This window comes from Nansenia antarctica, assembly GCF_963989245.1.
Source record: "Nansenia antarctica genome assembly, chromosome: 15".
Classification (NCBI taxonomy): Eukaryota; Metazoa; Chordata; class Actinopteri; order Argentiniformes; family Microstomatidae; genus Nansenia; species Nansenia antarctica.
In genome coordinates, this window is record NC_137685.1 from 10612426 (window position 1) to 10632350 (window position 19925).

The 19925-nt window shown below is 45.2% G+C and overlaps 2 protein-coding genes across 2 annotated transcripts in view; one reads left to right on the forward strand and one right to left on the reverse strand.

Moving 5' to 3' along the window:
• Positions 1 to 3366: 3366 nt before the first annotated feature.
• Positions 3367 to 19925, reverse strand: part of syn2b (synapsin IIb) — a gene marked incomplete at both ends in the record, with an annotated part of 72675 nt that continues 56116 nt past the window's right edge. Inside the window, 8 exons of the mRNA XM_080545971.1 lie at positions 3367 to 3517; positions 3775 to 4663; positions 9500 to 9566; positions 10425 to 10574; positions 15893 to 15995; positions 16616 to 16690; positions 16917 to 17059; positions 17845 to 17907. Coding sequence (XP_080402097.1) covers positions 3367 to 3517; positions 3775 to 4663; positions 9500 to 9566; positions 10425 to 10574; positions 15893 to 15995; positions 16616 to 16690; positions 16917 to 17059; positions 17845 to 17907 — 1641 coding nt within the window. The remainder of the gene's footprint in view (positions 3518 to 3774; positions 4664 to 9499; positions 9567 to 10424; positions 10575 to 15892; positions 15996 to 16615; positions 16691 to 16916; positions 17060 to 17844; positions 17908 to 19925) is intronic.
• LOC308170869 (metalloproteinase inhibitor 4-like) overlaps positions 19071 to 19925 on the forward strand; it is a gene marked incomplete at both ends in the record, with an annotated part of 8574 nt that continues 7719 nt past the window's right edge. The window contains one exon of the mRNA XM_080545728.1: positions 19071 to 19206. Coding sequence (XP_080401854.1) covers positions 19071 to 19206 — 136 coding nt within the window. The remainder of the gene's footprint in view (positions 19207 to 19925) is intronic.

Below are 19925 nucleotides of genomic sequence, written 5' to 3' on the forward strand. Positions count from 1 at the left end.
CTGACAACCTATTTCCATTTCCATGTAGGCCTACACACAGGGGACCACCCCACACAAGTCACTTTGGAAGACTGAATCCTCAAGAGACTTGTTGTTTGGTCATAAACATATCGGGGGGTGGTCATTAAAGCCATCATCTATGCATGTTTACAGCAGAGCAGTCTCTGTAGTACTGTTTGTGTGTGTGTGTGTGTGTGTGTGTGTGTGTGTGCGGGGGGGGGGGGGGGGGTGGGGGGGGGGGTGGGGGTGGGGGTGGTGTGTTGGGATGAGCACCAAGACAAACAGACCTTCCTACCCACTCCTGTCTCAGGGCTGGTGTGTGGGCTCGGGCCTCAGCGGGGAGGCTTAAGGCAGTTCCCACAGTCAGAATGCTGACACAGTCGGAATGCTGACTAGTTATGTTCCAGAACATTGTCTGACCAAATTGTCGGAAGCAATAACTAATAACCACGGCTGTTGAATGCAGAAGCACACATCCCCAACACAAGATGGGGAGGACTACCAAACCTAAACAATCTCTCTTCTTCCAGAAACTGACTCAACAGAAACCCCCTCGGAAGTAAGAGGTCAGTGGCAGGAGCAGAATATGTAAAGGCCTATGTCATTAAGTGAAAAACCAGATGTATAGATTGTTACATCATTAGATTGCTATTTTTGTTTCCCCTGACCGTGAGGACCACATTAGAAGTGTTTTCTGTTTACAGTGATACTTTCCTGTGCTGTCCTCTGGGATCCAGTATAAATCTGTTTAATGTGTGTTCAAGTCAAGACATGTATGGGGGAGCTCTAAGCCCCCTGTCATGCCAGAAGTATATAATGTGTGCATCGGGGAAGGTGGGTGGAGGAGGTAGAAATCGGAGGATGGGCTCGTTTTAATGCATGGAAAGGAATGGGGAACGGTGTGCTTGATTGATACCATTCATTATTCCATTCCAAGCATTACAATGAGCCAATTTCTACCCCCACCAGCCTCCCCTGGTGTACGTTGATTATAAATTAGGTGTTTAGGAAAACCCCGCAACATATTGGCCTATTTATTCCAGTGAGTGTCCTATGTCACAGATGCGTGTGCAGTTTCATGTTCTACACTGCCATCTGCTGATGATAAATAATAACTATTGTCATGTGAGCATTGCCATATTGGTCTATTTTAACAGAGCAAAGGAGTGTACTGTCGTAGCAAAAACACAGAGATATGGCCACAATCATATTAGCTTTCATAAGCTGGAGCATATACAGAGTTAGGCTGTTGTTGTTTATTATACAATATCTATATATATATATATATATATATATATATATATATTAGAATGTCTTAATATACTTTATTGTCTTGTGCCGCAAATGTCTAGCTTTATGGAAACATCACAGATTAAGCAAAGTCTGACTGTCTCATTGTAATGCATGGAACATAATGTAATTCCTTGCATTACAATGAATGAATGAATGAATGAATGAATGGTCTTTATTGTCATTGCTATAGTACAGGTACCAAACAACGACATTTGGGAGGGGGGGCTCCCCTGGTGCTAGGAAAGAAAAAAAAACTAGAAAAAACAAGAAGGGAATGGAGCTGGTTTACATAAATAAAGGCTATGTACACTATCCACTATACTATACTGTACAGATAAAACACTGTGCTGTACTCTATGCTATGCTATACCTATTCTAACATTTCCTATTTCTCTGCAACCGTATGTACCCTAGGGTTGTCAATGAGCCCGTCCTCCGATTTCTACCTCCACCAGCCTCCACTGTTATGGACGGTAGGGTGAAATAGACACATACTGGGTTTCCAGCCAGCATACGGATCACTGGTAAATTAGTGGAATGATTTCGCCACATATTTATTGACATCTGTACAGATAAAACATGTGTCACTGGATCATGCAAAGCATCATTTGCGTACAAACAAAAACACAATAATACGAAACCAAACCCAAAAAAAGGAATCAATATTACAAAATAAACTCTTGATATGACTCACGTACGTACATAACAGTACAATACAGTACAATTACATGTCGGGAACTGACTGGAAATGTAACATGGCATTCATGGTTACAAAGCTGACTGAATGTTGTCATGTGCTGGACACCAAGTTTCTTAACAGGAATAGAACAACCTTTGACCTGAATATGGAACAACTCAGTTGGAACTGACCAGTAGTTATTGAATATAGGGATATAGTACGAGGTGTCATCCTGTCACATGATAGGGGTGTTATTGTACTACTGTCTCAACGTTGTATAGTGAGAATAACTGGGAACACTACTGGAGGACTCTACACGGTATATAGGGGAGGAACCAGGGTCACCAGACACAGGTGTATCACACCTGTGAATAAACACATTTGTCACAATAAGGCTACAACATCTAGAAGGGGGGGGGGGGGGGGCGGGGTAGGGAAGGGGGGTTAATTGAATTCAACACGGACTATCCCACCTGCTCCACCTCCCTGCTGGAGCCATGCATCAAAACATTATATAACACATCCCCTTCCTCACACACACACGGAACTCAGGGGGGCGGGGCCTACTGGAGGGAGTGGAACTCAGAAGGATGAGGGTTAGGCCTACTGGAGAAGAGAGTAGAAGAGAGAAGAGGGATGAGGGTTAGGCCTACTGGAGAAGAGAGTAGAAGAGAGAAGAGGGATGACCGTTAGGCCTACTGGAGAAGAGAGTAGAAGAGAGAAGAGGGATGACCGTTAGGCCTACTGGAGAAGAGAGTAGAAGAGAGAAGAGGGATGAGGGTTAGGCCTACTGGAGAGAGTAGAAGAGAGAAGAGGGATGACCGTTAGGCCTACTGGAGAAGAGAGTAGAAGAGAGAAGAGGGATGACCGTTAGGCCTACTGGAGATAGGGAGATAGTAGAAGAGAGAAGAGGGATGAGGGTTAGGCCTACTGGAGAAGAGAGTAGAAGAGAGAAGAGGGATGACCGTTAGGCCTACTGGAGAAGAGAGTAGAAGAGAGAAGAGGGATGACCGTTAGGCCTACTGGAGATAGTAGAAGAGAGAAGAGGGATGAGGGTTAGGCCTACTGGAGAAGAGAGTAGAAGAGAGAAGAGGGATGAGGGTTACGCCTACTGGAGACAGTAGAACTCAGAGGGATGAGGGCTAGGCCTACTGGAGACAGTAGAAGGCAGGGGGATGAGGGCTAGGCCTGCTGGAGCCATAGCCCTTACATCATCACACACAACTGGCTTCACTGATACTCACACACAGAGAAACTGTAGGGGGGGTTGGGGGGAGAGGGAGGGGCTCTGGGAGGGTAAACAGTTACACACAGTTAATCTCTGACTGGGTCACACCTATGTCAATCAAGTCATCAGCAGCCAACCGTAGGCAAACAAAACGAGGACTTTTCGACTAATCGGAGAACAAGCTGGCGAAGGACTTCCGGAGGTTTCTGATGGTCTCCGCCTTGGCCTCGTCCTCCCCTGAGGTGGCGACGGAACTGGAGCGGAAGAAGGAGGCGTCGCCGAAGGCGTTGAAGGCGTTGGTCAGGGACTGGGACTTACTGGGAAGGACAAGGCGATGGAAGACTCATGTTAGTGGAAACATCCATATAACCATTCACATTGAGGGTTTTTGGTAAAGAAATGTTTGTAAGATCTTCGAAGTAGAAATACAACACACAATACATTACAAGAAGTATAGATAACTAGTTAACCAGCAATGCAGTTGCCTTTATCTGAAATCTATCGAATTTGGGGGCCTCCGAGACAATTAACCTGTACAATGTTAATCTTTGGTTCCTGTGGTTTGGGTTCTTACTTCAACAGTGGATGAGTGGACTTCTGTTGAGCTGCAGGCTGTTCCTCCACAGCTGGCTGGGCTTCAGCTTGGTCTGGGGCTGGGGCTGGGGCAGGGACAGGGGCTGGGGCAGAGGCTGGGGCAGGGACAGGGGCTGGGGGCTGCTCCTGGAGTTGCGGTGGAGGAGGCTTGGTCTGGGGCTGGGGTCTAGCTGAGGACTGCACCTTAGCTGGGGACTGCGGGGGGGACTGGGGCTGGGCCTGTGATCTGGCAGGAGACTGGCCTTGTACTGGGGCTGGGGCTGGGGCTGACTCCCAGGCCTGGGTTAGGTCTTGGGGTGGAGCTGGGGCCTGGGTCTGGGGCTCTGGCTGGGGCTGAGGCTTTGGGAAAGCTTTAGGTGGAGGTGGGGTCTGGGGCTTTGGCTGGATCAGAGGTTTGGAATTGCGGCGTACGGGAGGGATAGGCTTGGGGGGCAGGGGCTTGGGGGGCAGCGGCTTGGGGGGCTGCTCGGCAGGCCTTCCTGGGGCAGGTGCAAAAGATAGGGCTACTTGAGGCTGTGGCCTGGGCTGCTGTGTGGTAGGGGCTGGGGTAGGGACTTCGGCTGGGGTCGGGACTGTGGCTGGGGCTGGGGTTGGGAATGGAGCTAGTGTTGGGACCATGATCGGGGCTAGGCCTGGGGCTGGGCCTGGAGGGCTGAAGGCTGAGACTGGATCTGGGGCTGGAGGGCTGGAAGCTGGAGGGCTGGAGGCTAGGGCTGGAGCTGGGACTAGGACTGGGTCTGGGAATGGGGCTGGGTCTGGGGCTGGGTCTGGGGTTGGGACTAGGACTGGGTCTGGATCTGGGACTGAGACTGGGTCTGGAGCTTGGGCTAGAGCTGGGGCTGGAGCTGGGTCTGGGGTTGGGGCTGGGGCTGGGGGTGGGGATGGGGATGGGGCTTGGGCTGGGGCTGGGGCTGGGGCTGGGGCTGCTTTAGGCGCCGGGGGAGGCTTTTGCACTGAAGCCATTTTTTGCACCGGAGCTGGCTTCTGCACGGGGGCGGGTACTGGTTTCTGTGCTGCGGCTGGTTTTATTACAGGGGGTGGTGGCCTCTGCACTGGGGGGGTTCTCTTCACTGGGTCCGGGGACACTTTCTGCCCTTGCTCTGATGACACCTCCTCTCTCTGGGATGCCTGTTTCACTGGACCTCCTGTAAATTCAGCACAAGAGACACTCAACATGTTACAATCGACAAGACAAAGACTAAAAACAAAACAAAAAACACAAACACAAATCTTCTCAAAAGTGTTTTAAATCCAGCACCCTTTGTTTAAATACTTAGTTGGCTGACTTATTGTATTGAGAAACAAGGCATCTCCAAGTGTCGCCGTGGGAACAAAGCACAGTAGACGGTAGCCAGGTCACACCATAGACGTGTAATGGTCAGACTCTCGACGTCAGAACCACACAGTTATGACCAGCAGGGGGCGCAATCAACATATGGGAGAACTGCAGGAGAGCATAGCTGCCATGGGTACAGTAGCAGGGATGCAAGAGGAGAGGAGAGGAGAGGAGAGGAGAGGAGAGGAGAGGAGAGGAGAGGAGAGGAGAGGAGAGGAAGAGAAGAGAGAAGAGAGGAGAGGAGAGGAGAGGAGAGGAGAGGAGAGGAGAGGAGAGGAGAGGAGAGGAGAGGAGAGGAGAGGAGAGGAGAGGAAAGGAAGAGAAGAGAAGAGGAGAGGAGAGGAGAGGAGAGGAGAGGAGAGGAGAGGAGAAGAGAGGCCCTGTTCCAATCCATAGCAATACATCCTTCCCCCATCTCTTCATTGGAGTATCAGGTGAGTCAGAGGTTATCCAGCCGTACCAGATCTGGGACACCTCCAGGGAAGGGAGGAAGGAAGGAGGCATGTTCTCAATATTCAAACGCAGCCATGGTATTTTGTGTTGTCAGTCCAATGAAATGTACACAGGAAGCTGTCATGCACCAGACCAGGAAGCAAGGACACACATGCTACAACAGAGGGACTATTGACCAGGTCAACAGTGAAGTCGATTGGTCGATAGGATTCGTTTGTCTTACGTTTATCAATGTTTGCCATAAACACCCGAATGGTTGCTTGTGACTCACATGACACATAAAGACAAAAGACAAAGAATACAATAAAATACACAATTTACACAAAAACAACACTGGAAGTTCTGAAGGAAATTAACCAGAGTCTTTCCATGCTGAGGTAAGTAAGATGAATTTGTTGATCCTTTTAAATCGATACTAATATATCGATTTAAATCGATAATATATCGATTTAAATTGATACTATATTAGTATCAATTTAAAAGGATCAATATATATATATATATGTATATTTGTAGTGTATAATGTATGGCAACATGAACATGAACGTTTCACTTTACATTATACATGAATAAAATGTGTATTTATTTATTTTATTTCCATAGGAACAGCTTCTTTTTTTCTTTTTTTACATTAGTGTTGACTTAATGAATTAATCATGTGTCATCAAATCACTAATAGTATTTGTTCATTACTTCTAATCACTTGCTTTATCACATGGAGCCAGACCACTAGATCCTCAGATGTCTCTATACACACATACTGTATGTTCATGCATCATAGAAACTTCTAGAAACAAAGTGGTGAGGCTAGTCTGTGAGTCTGTGGACCGTCACAGCCACATAGACAGGTTAGTGGAAAGGGACCAAATGAAAAAGAACACGAGGTGATTCAGTACAACAGAACAGACATTATCTGGCAGCTTTATTGCTTTGGGAGAAGGAGAGATGGTGTTCAGGGATAACAGGAGAGAGAGAGGGAGAGAGAGAGAGAGAGAGAGAGAGAGAGAGAGAGAGAGAGAGAGAGAGAGAGAGAGAGAGAGAGAGAGAGAGAGAAGCGGGGGAACACAGACACAACCTCCTAAACAAAGTACTGGATTTAAAGAAGCTGAATGAAAGTCAAAGTCTGACCCCGTTGAAACGGGTGAGGGATCGGGTTGGGAGAGCACATTAGCACATTAGCACATTAGTACAGTAGAAACAGTAGATACAGTAGATATAGGTCCACACACACATCAACGCTACTTAAAAAAGCACAGACATGATGGCAGGGGCTGGTGGAGGTATAAATCGGAGGACGGGCTCATTGTAATGCAGCATGTCTTTGATACCATTCCTCATTCCATTCCAGGCATTACAATGAGCCAGCCTCCGATTCCTACCTCCACCAGCCTCCCCTGCAGGGTGACCATTCTCTGCTCTGGGAGAGACAGTAGATCTTTGCTGCAGAAGTCAGACCTGCATTTAATAAAGCAAGATAACAAGAATGCTGGTATGAGGAGACCAAGGGGAGAGATGACATTCAAAGGTTGACAAATGTGTTCCTTTCCTCACAATTTTTGGCTATTTATTATTATTATTATTATTTACAATTGCACAAGGAGAACGATCCAGTTGTAGCTCGTACAGTCACTTGGTTGCTCCGTTAAGTTCAACGTTATTTGGTGAATCATGCAAATACAATTCAAATGTCACAATTTTTTGTCATAAACATGCATTTAGAGAAGGGTACTTCACAGCACAACAGTAAAACACAACAATACAATCATACAATGTAGTGATGTTTTGATCTGTAAAGATACAATATGAGATGGCTTACTATACTAATCGGCAGCACCACAGTACACCTCTGTTATGGCTTCATGTGTAGAAAATACTCTACCACAGGAGGCTGGTGGAGGTAGAGATCAGAAGACGAGCTCATTGTAATGCATGGACCGGAATGAGGAATGGTATTAAACACATGGCTTTGACACCGTTCCTCATTCTGTTCTATGCATTACAATGAGCTCGTCCCCCGATTTCTACCTCCACCAGCTTCTCATGTTCTATACTCAATACCTGCCTCTTGGTTTGGAAAATAAATAACATTATCATTTAGTATTACCATGGGATATTCATACAAAAGTAGGCAGTACAGTATTTTAGGAATCAGTAGATTTAAAATTACATTTCAAGAATTCCTTGCACTTGGGAATTTCAAGTTGAACATTTTAAGTCGTGGTGTGTTTCTAACAGGACAGTAATTGTACAAAAAACGGTTTCTCTGTGCGTTACAAGACATGGCTTACGATGGCATCCTTCTTTTATAAACATATCAAAAATGTCATATCACTACTAGACTGGCTTCTTGAAAATACCTCTTTGACACTCCCTACGGCATAGGCACATAATACTCAACAACCTTCTCTGCGCTTCTCTTAGCGATGTGAGAAAGATTCAGAAAAGCTTCAAAAGGTCCAAATATCACAAGGCAGAAGGAGACGGAATGTCTTTAGAAAATGAACACAGCAAAGAAGAACAGTACATCCCCATTCATAACAGTACAACGAGTCCCTGGGTTAAACAGGCTTCACAGACCACTGAGCAGACAGCACACCCCTCATACAGCTGATTCATGAAACAGCCTCATCAGATGGTACATTCCATACGTCTAAATACATCCTATGGGGAGGCTGGTGGAGGTAGAAATCGGAGGACGGGCTCATTGTAATCCATGGAAAGGAATGAGGAATGGTATCATACACATCCTCCAATTTCTCCATCCACCATCCCTCTGACACACCTACACTGACCCGCATGCTCCAAATGCCTGAAACGTCTGATTATGTGCAACAGGTTGTGCCCATAGTGTTTATGATTCATTAGCATTCAGATCATTCATAATTAAAATAAGTCTGATTCAAATACATTCCATTTAAAATGGACATCATGATATGAAATATAGTTTTAGATGTCAAACTCATAGGCCTGGCTTCCCTAAAACAGGTTAAGAAAAGGCCTGGGTGAAATCACACTTTGGAGAATATCCATTGTGGATGCGTTTGAGTCTACTCTAGTTTAGGTTTAATTGCCCCATAGAGAGGCTTAATCTATGTCCATGTAACTGCCCATTTGAGAATTCAATCCCTAACCTGACTAAGATTTGGCCTAGGCCCTAGACTACGGTACTCTCCAGCTTTCACATTCACAACATTGAGGACAACATTGACGTCTTGATTTAAGAAAACATTTCCATGCTCTACAGATAAAAAACGTATTTCAGACACAACAAATCAATCAGTATACCAACACAAGATCAAATACATCTTAACTTCATCCATGCAAAAATAGAAATCGGCAAAAAATAGTTAAACACAAACGCTCACAAACATCAATTCCTATATTGTACGCATACACACCCACACCCACACAGAGAGCACATCATTATGAAACTATCTCAAATGGTAATTCACCTGACGATATTATAAGATCAAAAATGAAGTATTTTCTATAGCACTGGACTTTAGGCACAATTTGTTTGTTACACACCAACTGGGCTACAAACATTACAAGGCAGCGATTACCATCAACACACCAATAAACAGGAGGACAGTGCGATTGACACTAAATCAATAACAACAACAACAACAACAACAACAACAGAAAACAACAACAACACAGACAACAAGGCCAACTCAACAACTGTACATCTTCATCTTGAGACTCTTTCATCATCATCATCATCATCATCTGAGCTGAACTATCCTCAACCAATCAAACTGGCTCTACCAGAGAAAGGCTCCCTCCCTCAGAATGGCCATTTGGAGGTGTTATCACTGGCCCTGGACTGGGTTAGGCCTTCCTACAACTACAGTCTGGACTGGGTGAGGCCCTCCTACAGCGGCGCCATTACAGTCTAGGATGTAGTGTAAACAACCTTGTGGTGGGGGCCGCGGGCCGGGGGGCTTGTTGGGGTCAGTCACACCTTCCTTAGGGGCAGCGCTCTGAGAAAACAGAGACAGAAAGAAAGTTGACAAAACAAAAAAACCTTATTGTTATTGCAGAGTACAAGTACCAGACGATGAAATGGAGTTTAGCATCTAATCTGAAGTTCAAATAGTGATATAGTGCAAAGATATGATAGTAGACTAGACTAGTGCAGGGGCATGATAGTGTAGACAAAAAAGGATATGTACAGTTATGAAATGATACGTATAGGATATGTACAGTTATGAAAGTTATGAAATAGGATATGTATGGTTATGAAATTATAATTTTTCCTGGCTACATAGTGTACAGGTTTTTACTTTTGCCTGCTCGCGGCTCTGTCAGTATTGATTGATTGATTGACTGATTGACTGAACATTTTCATTGTGTGAAGCGCATTGAGTTGCATCTTGTAAGAAATGCGCTATACAAATAAAATTTGATTTGATTTGATTTGATAAGTATAGGATATGTACAGTTATGAAATAGGATATGTACAGTTATGAAATAGGATATACAGTTGTGAAATGATAAATATAGTATGATATAAAGTACAGTAGGTACTGTCTCCGATGTATGACATTTTTTTCTTAATGGTCAAATAAACGAATTCCTTCATTCAATCTGTATAATGAGTTTGGCTGGAAACATTTCACAAATTCTACAACAGATGGCGCCTTTGACCAAAGTCAAACAGCTCCCAGACCCAGAAACATCTACTAACCAAGCATTCTCAGGGATTCACTATCTGTCAACATCCTTACCAACCTGCTCTGAAATCTTGTATCTCTAACTGAGTAAGACCAAGTCCAATATGTCACATGCAAAGTAGTACCCATGTTTGGACACACAATGGGAGGTGTTAGGCTGTTTACCTGTGGAGCTGGCGTGGCGGAGGGCCTTCGGACCGAGCGGCCTGGTGTCCGGGGCAGTACCTGATTCATCCTGACCACCACCAGGTCAGAGATGAGCTGTTTGTCTTCGGTCTGGTGCTCCCCTATCAGCTGCATAGATGAACCCACAACCTGGACACAACAACAACACAGTACATTGGAGTCTATGGGCAGGTGACAACAGTACATTAGAGTCTATGGGCAGGTGACAACAGTACATTAGAGTCTATGGGCAGGGACAACAGTACATTAGAGTCTATGGGCAGGGACAACAGTACATTAGAGTCAATGGACAGGGACAAACGTCAATCATCATTTTGGTTCTGTTGATCTGGGCACTTTAACTGTAACTAGCAGCTAAGTGTTAGCATTTTGAACCCTAGCCCTAAGTGAGCCTTACAGTACATAAACAGGACAACATCACGTTCACATCAAGCATCTGTTGTCATCATTGTAGGAATATAATGCTGTGTTGTTTCTTACTATCCTGCATGGCTAAGCAAAACAAAAGTCAAGCCAAAGCCAAATCTGATGTGAAATAATAGGAAGTGTGGAAAAAACACTTGATTCATTCATTCATCTGTTCCGTTTCTAAGAGGAGTCAGAGGATAAGACCCTACAAAGATTTGTCAAGTCAAAGACAAAGACGAGGAGTCTTAGGTTGGGTACTAGGGACTTGGCTGCAAGTGTAAACAATAAAATAAAATTTACAAAAAACCCACACAACATAGTTGCCATAGAAACACCGGATAGACATCCTCGAAATGGTTCTCAAAGGGGGAAGCTAGACATTTCCATGGCAACGTGCCTTATGAGAGGAAAATGCATGTAACTGTTAATGATTCTAATCCATCAGGAGAGGGGGAGAGAGAGTGTAATGGAGAGAGAGAGAGAGAGAGAGAGAGAGAGAGAGAGAGAGAGAGAGAGAGAGAGAGAGAGAGAGAGAGAGAGAGTGTGTGTTTCCTATGTAATGACTGAAGAACTGATATACTTATATTACAGCCTCACTCGTGAGTAAACGGAGCTGGTGGACGTTGAGGTACGCAGGGATGTGATTGGTCTACTCCATCATTGTGGCAGGCCCGGCGTCCCAGTAGAGAGGCGTGGGAGAGAGCACCAGAGCACTGCCTGATCACTCACAGACCACACCACAGTGACTGGCTGCACAGATTCCCATCAACTGCAACACTGCGCCCCCACGCTCCCCACTGCGCCCCCACACTCCCCACAGCCTCTACCTCTCTCAGCCTCTTCCTCTCCACAGCCTCTACCTCTCTCAGCCTCTACCTCTCCACAGCCTCTACCTCTCTCAGCCTCTATATCCCCACAGCCTCTACCTCTCTCAGCCTCTACCTCTCTCAGCCTCTACCTCTCTCAGCCTCTTCCTCTCTCAGCCTCTACCTCTCTCAGCCTCTATATCCCCACAGCCTCTACCTCTCTCAGCCTCTTCCTCTCTCAGCCTCTACCTCTCTCAGCCTCTACCTCTCTCAGCCTCTACCTCTCTCAGCCTCTTCCTCTCTCAGCCTCTATATCCCCACAGCCTCTACCTCTCTCAGCCTCTACCTCTCTCAGCCTCTACCTCTCTCAGCCTCTTCCTCTCTCAGCCTCTACCTCTCTCAGCCTCTATATCCCCACAGCCTCTACCTCTCTCAGCCTCTTCCTCTCTCAGCCTCTTCCTCTCTCAGTCTCTATATCCCCACAGCCTCTACCAGCCTCTGCCCATGTCCGTGGAGCATGCTGTGGACGACCCAGGCTTGACTCACTGTGACTGACTGTTCTGGCCACTGCAATGTGTTCCCATGATGCATCTGTTTCATCATGCACCCATGTGAAACCAAGGTGGTTCAATCCACCATGCCCAGCTGTTGAGTAAGATCCAAACCCAAGACCTTTAGGCGCTAGGCTTTTCTGTGGTCGAACCACTTATTAAAGAGAGAATTCAGGGAAATTATGAAATCTTGTTTAATTCCTTACTCTCTCATGAGCCCATGGACCAGGATAGACTTGGATCAATTTGGATTGGTTCATTTATTTAAAAACTTGGCGTGAAAATGTGCAGTCCTCCACGCACACTCTGACTCATGCCTACGCACATAAACTGGAGAAATGAGCAACTGCGACTCAGATGGCAGAAGGATGAAACCCGAGAAACACTTTGAAATTGATACCATTGTGTATAATAAATAAAATTTAAAAATCTAAATATTTGCTCTCACGTATTATATATGAAGAGTTCCCTGGAGTGCACACAATAAAACATGATTTTGCAAAACAACTCCTCAAATATGTTGTACAGTTTAATTAGGAATCATATTTAATTGGATCTGTAATTATTAAACAATACTTGCATGTAACTCTTGCGCAGAATTTCACTGGGTGAATTTTTTGCCTTCAATGTCGTCATGCAGTCATGAATTAATACTAATTAGTGGCATTTTGCTGACCATTTATAGGCAACTATGGGTGTTCAAAGGGTGGGACAAAATGCTCGCTTGCTGGGAAAAAGTGCTGCTGGCTGCTAGTGTGTCTTGGCAGGTTGAAGTTGCTCTTTGGTAAAAGGGTTAATTGGTCATTAAAAAGAAAGAAGGACCAAGACGATCTTCATACATAAAAAAGAAAAATATATATTTATTGTGGCATGTTTAATTAACAATTAAAAAACACAGACGTGTTTCAGCATGGCCTTCAACGGGGAGTACTCACCATGGCAAAATGCGTCGGAGTTTAATATAAAATGGAAAAAACGCTTTAATGTCCAAAACATCTTGCTTGAGGCTTTCGTGTTTCGGGGAAATTAACTCATAAAAACGCCCTTCTTCTTCAGTGCTGTGTCATGCTGAAGCATGGCGGTCAGTGCCCTGGTCTGACCACGTGGTCAGCTGGTCCTCCAGCTTTCTCACGTCACTATCTGTCTACAGGCGTGACCTCAGAGTTGTTGCATGGGAAAATGGAAGGACACAGAGAGAGGGGAGGGTGCGGGGGGGGGGGGGAGAGAAAGAGAGAGAGGGGATGAGACTATAGCAATGAGAGAGAAAGAGAGCGAGCGAGCGAGCGAGAGAGAGAGAGCAGAGGCAGATAGGTTTTGGAGATGGATGTGTGTAATTAGGGTGAGTATTATGCATCCCCGTGTCATCTCGCTGGCGGCTCCACCGCAGTCCTACTTTACTGTTAATTAGGACATAAAGGCTAAAATTAAAGATATAACTCTTCAGCGGTCTAATTTCAACAGACAAGCCTGTTTACCCCATTTAAGACCATTTCCAGACGCCCGAGGGGCAACTCGCGTGATTATGGAAAATGCCTTCAAAGATAATGAACTTGATAATAAACCGGACATCTAGTCGATTTGGGTACCCTGTGATAGTTACCGATGGTGATGATCAATTATGAACAGTCACACATGGGGCTCATGGGAGGCTGGTGGAGGTAGAAATCGGAGGACCGGGTCATTCTAATGCATGGCACGGAACGGGGAATGGTATGAAACACGTGTGTGTGATACCGTTCCTCATTCACAATGAGCCGGGTCCTCCGATTTCTACCTCCACCAGCCTCCACGGATGGGGCGTGTAGTGGTCTGATCAGAACTCGGGGGGGGGGGGGGGGTAAAAAATAAAATAAAATAATGAAACAAGTATAATATACAATTATAATAATAATACATGAATAAACGTTTGTTTATTACATGTGCAATGGAGTTCATAAGCAAATAAAATATATATTTCTCAGATTTGAAAGATATTAATTTACTAACTAGGCCTACTAGTTACTAACTAACTACTCCTTTCACCAAGCGGTGAAAATTGTTAATTATGTAAAATCACGCCCGCTGAAGTCACGGCTGTTCAGCACATTGTGCAATGAGATGGGGTCCGAGCATGAGGGGCTCTTATTACACACAGAGGTCCGCTGGCTGTCGCGGGGCAAGGTGTTATCCCGTGTCTATGAGCTCCGAGATGAACTGATCACTTTTGTCAGTGAGCACGACTTGCCATACAAAGAACAATTGGAAGATGAATCGTGGTGGATTAAGCTTGCTTATCTGGCAGATATTTTCAGCCACCTTAATGACCTCAACATAAAAATGCAAGGGAAGGCTGAGAATATCTTGACAGCGACAGACAAACTGAACGGATTCCGATCCAAATTGAGACGGTGGCAAGATGGGGTGGCCAAGAAAAACATTGAAATGTTTACGTTGACGGCCAATGACGCAGCACACAAGTCAGCGTCTTTCTTGAATCTGATCGCTGCGCACCTACGTATGCTGGAGGAGAGATTTGAGTCCTATTTCCCTCCAATGAACGAAGACTTTGACTGGCTCCGGGATCCGTTCAACCCCCTCTCATCAGCATCAGCCGCTAGTTTGAGCAGCAAAGCTCAAGATGAACTGGCAGAGCTCATTATGGACCGCACACTGAAGCTCAAACATGGTGAGCTAGGTTTGGATAGGTTTTGACTGCTTGTGGGACATGAATATCCATCTCTCTCAGAGAGCGCCATCAAGGTGCTTTTACCCTTCCCAACCTCCTACTTGTGCGAGCTGGCTTTTTCTTCTCTAGCATACGTCAAGAACAAGACACGCACGCGACTGTCAGTGGAACAGGACCTGCGTGTCGCGCTGTCCACTATCTCTCCCCGCATAAAGAGACTCTGCTCCCAAAAGCAGGCGCATGTGTCCCACTAATGCGCACAACATATTTCTTTGTTTTGTATTTCTCTCAATTTTTACAATTCTGTCATGATTATTATTGTTAAATTATTATAGTTGTGAGTTACCCGTTTGGTTCAGAAGATGTGAAATAATAATCTCAGAATGAGCATTGAAATGAGAATTACATTTTAAGGCATTATTTTAAGCCCCCCAAAAAAGCATTGTTCCATTGATTGATTATACAGGCCTTTGATATTTTATTTGTGTGAAGAATTCCCTCTGAGTCTCCTCCCATATTGTACAATCCTTGAGGGCCACAATTTTATTTAATTTAGCGATAGTTTGACTGACCTATGCATTCTTGCCCATCCATTACAGTTCATTTATGACTTTTATTATCTTGTTAAAATTCATTGGGGCAATACTTATGTATTATATATAAACACACATTTTCAAACCAATTCATCGTGTATTGTTTTTAGTTTAAGCTCCGAGGCATTTTTTAAATCTTCGTAGAGTTGGGGTGCCTTGGAGAAGGGGGAAAGCTTCAGGGGTGCCTTGGTTAAAAAAAGTTTGGGAACCTCTGGTCTAGTGGATAGTGAGTTGGACTTGTGATCGGAAGGTTGTGAGTTCAAATCCCGCCTGAAACCACACCACTACTAGTGTGCCCTTGAGTAAGGCACTTGGCCCTCAGTTACTCCAGGGGGAATGTCCCTGTAATTCGTAATTGTAAATCGCTTTGGATTAAAAGCGTCTGCTAAATGGCAAAATTAAAAATGAATTAAAATGAACTCACCTCTGTGATGTAGTCTTTGCCGTCCTTGCCGTGGATGGCTTTGACGGCACACACCTCCAGCCCCCTGAAGATCTCCGAGCAGATATCTACCCACAGCTTGTACCTGTCAGGTAGGACACAGCTCAGCGTCAGGGGTGATACATGTCATCCACTACAGTAGGTGGCCTTTCACCAAGGCACTCACGGTGACCTGGCAGTGTTCATCAAGACCAAAGGCCCAGGGGAGGCTGGTGGAGGTAGAAATCGGAGGACAGGCTCATTGTTAATTCATGGGGCGGAACGAAGAGCGTTAATCAAACACATTTAATATGTTTGATACCATTCCTCATTTCATTCCATACGTTACAATGAGCCGTCCTCCGATTACGACCTCCACCAGCCTCCTGTGTTACTGGGCATACATTCCTGATGGGGTTCAGTGACTGATGATTAGCACCGTTACGTAACACCCAACAGTTCTTCTGAGGAAGTTGCTACTTTATTTGTGCAGTAGCGGGACACTAATTTATTCAAGTCGGCCGACTCCAGACAAAGAGGCGTTTGGCTTTCATAGGAGGTAACTGCTTAAGTACGCCATCAATAATTCAACATCAGCAGCCAAGACTGGAATTTTGACATTGACCCACCCAGCCCTGATGAAGGAGAGGGAGTCATTTAGATTCCAAGTAATTGATGTGTGTATAATATTACGTAAAAAGCTTGGTGTTGGTTAGTCATACTCACTTGTCTGTCATGGCCACCTGTTCCAGCATGGCCGAACCTGTGTTGGTCTTCCAGTTGCCAGAGATGGAGGTCCGCCTGAACCAGAGCAGAGATCAGTCACGTGAGAAACACACACACACACACACACACACACACACACACACATACACACATACACGAGAAACACACACGCACACATGCACGGACGCACAATACAAGCACACGCACACATGCACACGCACACTCACACACACGCATGAGAAACAAAAAAACAAAATCCAAACCATTTTCATTCAGAAAGATACAGTATAAAAGTGCTTACATGTAGGCTTTGTAGTCGCTGCCAATCTTCTGCACCCTGATGTCGTACTTGGCGTCGATGAAGGGCTCTGTGGTGGAGTAGGTCTGTGTGATGGCGACCACACTGGCGATGTCCTGGAAGTCACTGTGGTTGTCCACCTTCACCTGCACACGGACAACACACAACACACACAACATCAGAAGATATTCGAAATATCAATATTGATTCACAGGGGAGGCTGGTGGAGGTAGAAATCGGAGGACGGGCTCATTCTAACGCATGGAACGTAAAGAGGAATATTGAGGCTGTCCTCTGTCCTCCTGATTTCTAGCACCACCAGCCTTCTGTGATATACAGTATTAGAACAATGAGAGATATGATAGATGAACAAGTCAATGTAGTATTATTATTCCTTGTTTATCCAAAGTTCTTTTTTTTCTTTTTTTTTACTTAGTTTTTATTTCAGTTTCAGCAACTTGTACAATCATGTCATGTTCTGTCTACTATTTTTTCCAGTCTTTTAGCTGTACACATACAGTATGGTCCATGAATGTGGTTCAAAGCAAGACACACAAAGCAAAAAAGAGCGATCAACAAAAACATTGAGATGTCAATGATGGAATAAAAGTAAATATTTTGAAAAGAAAGAAAAAGGGTAGGGGGGGGTAGGGTCAGGTGGGGGGGGGGGTTGTGTGTGTGTGTGTGTGTGTGTGTGTGTGTGTGTGTGTGTGTGTGTGTGTGTGTGTGTGTGTGAATGCAATGCAGGCGTATAATCCAAAGTTCTTTTTGAAATCTTTTTGAAATCTTTTTGAAATCTTTTCACATCTTTTATAAGACGTGTTGTTTGCATGCCGGTTGTTTACATAATACATTCTCCTATCAATGAAACTTTTCCATCGCTACGTTTCCATATCGATGGACAACTGGATAACTGTGACTCAGATATTACCTTTCCCATCCCGGAGTGGGCGTGTCCGATTTTCACCACGACTGGGAAGGTCGGCATGGTGATCTGCAAGACAGGAAGTCAGGTGAGTCATGACTCACTGTATGCTGTCCAGGAATGCAAACAGGATGCAACACTCCACGTCTTGATTCACTTACATAGAGATATGTGCTTATGGATATCGCTTTGGATAAAAGTGTCTGCTAAACGACTTAAACGTAATGTTTGTAGAGGTAAACTAGTTTAGATATGGTTAAGCTACAGTATAGGCAGGGGAAAGGAAGGAACTACTAGTGTTCAGTTAAAAAGGTTCAGCTCAGCTTTGCACAACTTCTTAAAAGAGCTAAATGTGACATTGTATATGAAAAAAAAGCTGATGACAAACAAGCCAACCCTTTGATGATACCAGCTGGTCAGTATAACAGGCGAGGAGATCCCAGGCGCCAGTAGGCTTAATCAACTTAAAAGCAAATTCATAACACAATACATCCTTTTCAATGCTGTGAACTAAAACAACTCATCAAACTATCATTTATTAATTCATTCCTTTACTCTGTGTAGTTTGGTCCAACGGTAGAGTTGACTGAAGAGTGCTGCTCAAAGGCAAGGGGGGCGGGGGGTGGGGGGCGGCGGGGGGGTAGAGGAGGGGAGGGAGCGAGGGGAGGGAGAGGGAGAGCTTTGCTTTTCCTTTTTTTTTTTTTAAATAAAGAGGCGGTCCTTAAAATGGCCCAAAGATGTGCTGTACATAAAAGGTTCCCTGTGTCTGGCTCTCACAGGATACAGAGCGAGAGAGAGAGAGAGAGAGAGAGAGAGAGAGAGAGAGAGAGAGAGAGAGAGAGAGAAATAGTGAGTGTGTAAGAGAGAGAGAGTGAGCAGAGAGAGCAGAGAGAGAGAGAGCGCAAAGAGAGAGAGTGAGCAGAGAGAGAGAGAGAGAGAGAGAGAGAGAGAGAGAGAGAGAGAGAGAGAGAGAGAGAGAGAGAGAGAGAGAGAGAGGGGGACAGCAGTAGCAGTAGATCCTGAAAGCATTAGTGTCGGGAGCAGAGTGGTGTTGTTTTGGAGAGAGAGAACAGTGAGAGAGTCGGGGAACATTTTCTAAAGCAACCTCTCCTCTCAGCGCTCCCGCCTCCCCCTCCTCCCCCTCCTCCTCCCAGGACTGTCCCCAGGACACTGATCTGAAGAGGCAGCCGGTGAGCGCTGGTATAGTTGGACGTTAAGCGGAGACAGACACCATGGGAGTCCCCCTGCCTCACTGCCTGGCCCTGGGCCTGACTCTGCTCCTCCTCACCCTGAGGCTGGACCACCTGGTGGACGCCTGCAGCTGCAACCCAGCGCACCCCCAGCAACACTTCTGCAGTGCTGAGATAGGTATGTCAGTTTGATTTACCACCCAGTGCACACCCCCAGCAACACTTCTGCAGTGCTGAGATAGGTATGTCAGTTTGATTTACCACCCAGCGCAACCCCCCCTTTACCTCCCCCCCCCTCCTCCCCAACATATCTACTAACCCCACCCACCAGGAGAACTGGGAGGGAGGCAGGTAGAGGTATTTCAGGAGGTAAAGAAGGTGATTTTGGTAACATAGATATTCATCCAGATTCACACTAGTGTTTGTGAGGTCTAGGTTTCATTGGGTGGGTTGGGACGTGGGTTCATTCGGCCTCAGTGGTTGGTTCATAAAAACAAACAGAGAAGAGTTCTACAAGGCTATCAGCTGAACCAACAGGTTAGAGCAACACTGATGTGCTGACCGGTGTGTTGTGATAACATCGAACTGTAGCTATCCAACAGTGCTTGTAGATCTCGTAGTTGATAGTCAAAAAGGGTGTTTACAAGAACATGTAAAGTATAAAGGTTTTTCCAGTATATTCAGTTATTCAGGGATTAATACGCCTAAGAGCATAAGCGTCTATTTGATGAGTTCCTCAGTTAATCTGTCAAATGGACTGAGCTTAGAGGTTATTTTGAGTGGGAAAAGGCATTCAACATGTAATTCAATATTGCGTAAGCAGAGCTCTTGCTCTCAAATGCACTCCAGGAAAACAAACTAAACGACAAACTACAAAGACCTCAGCATCAAACAAAC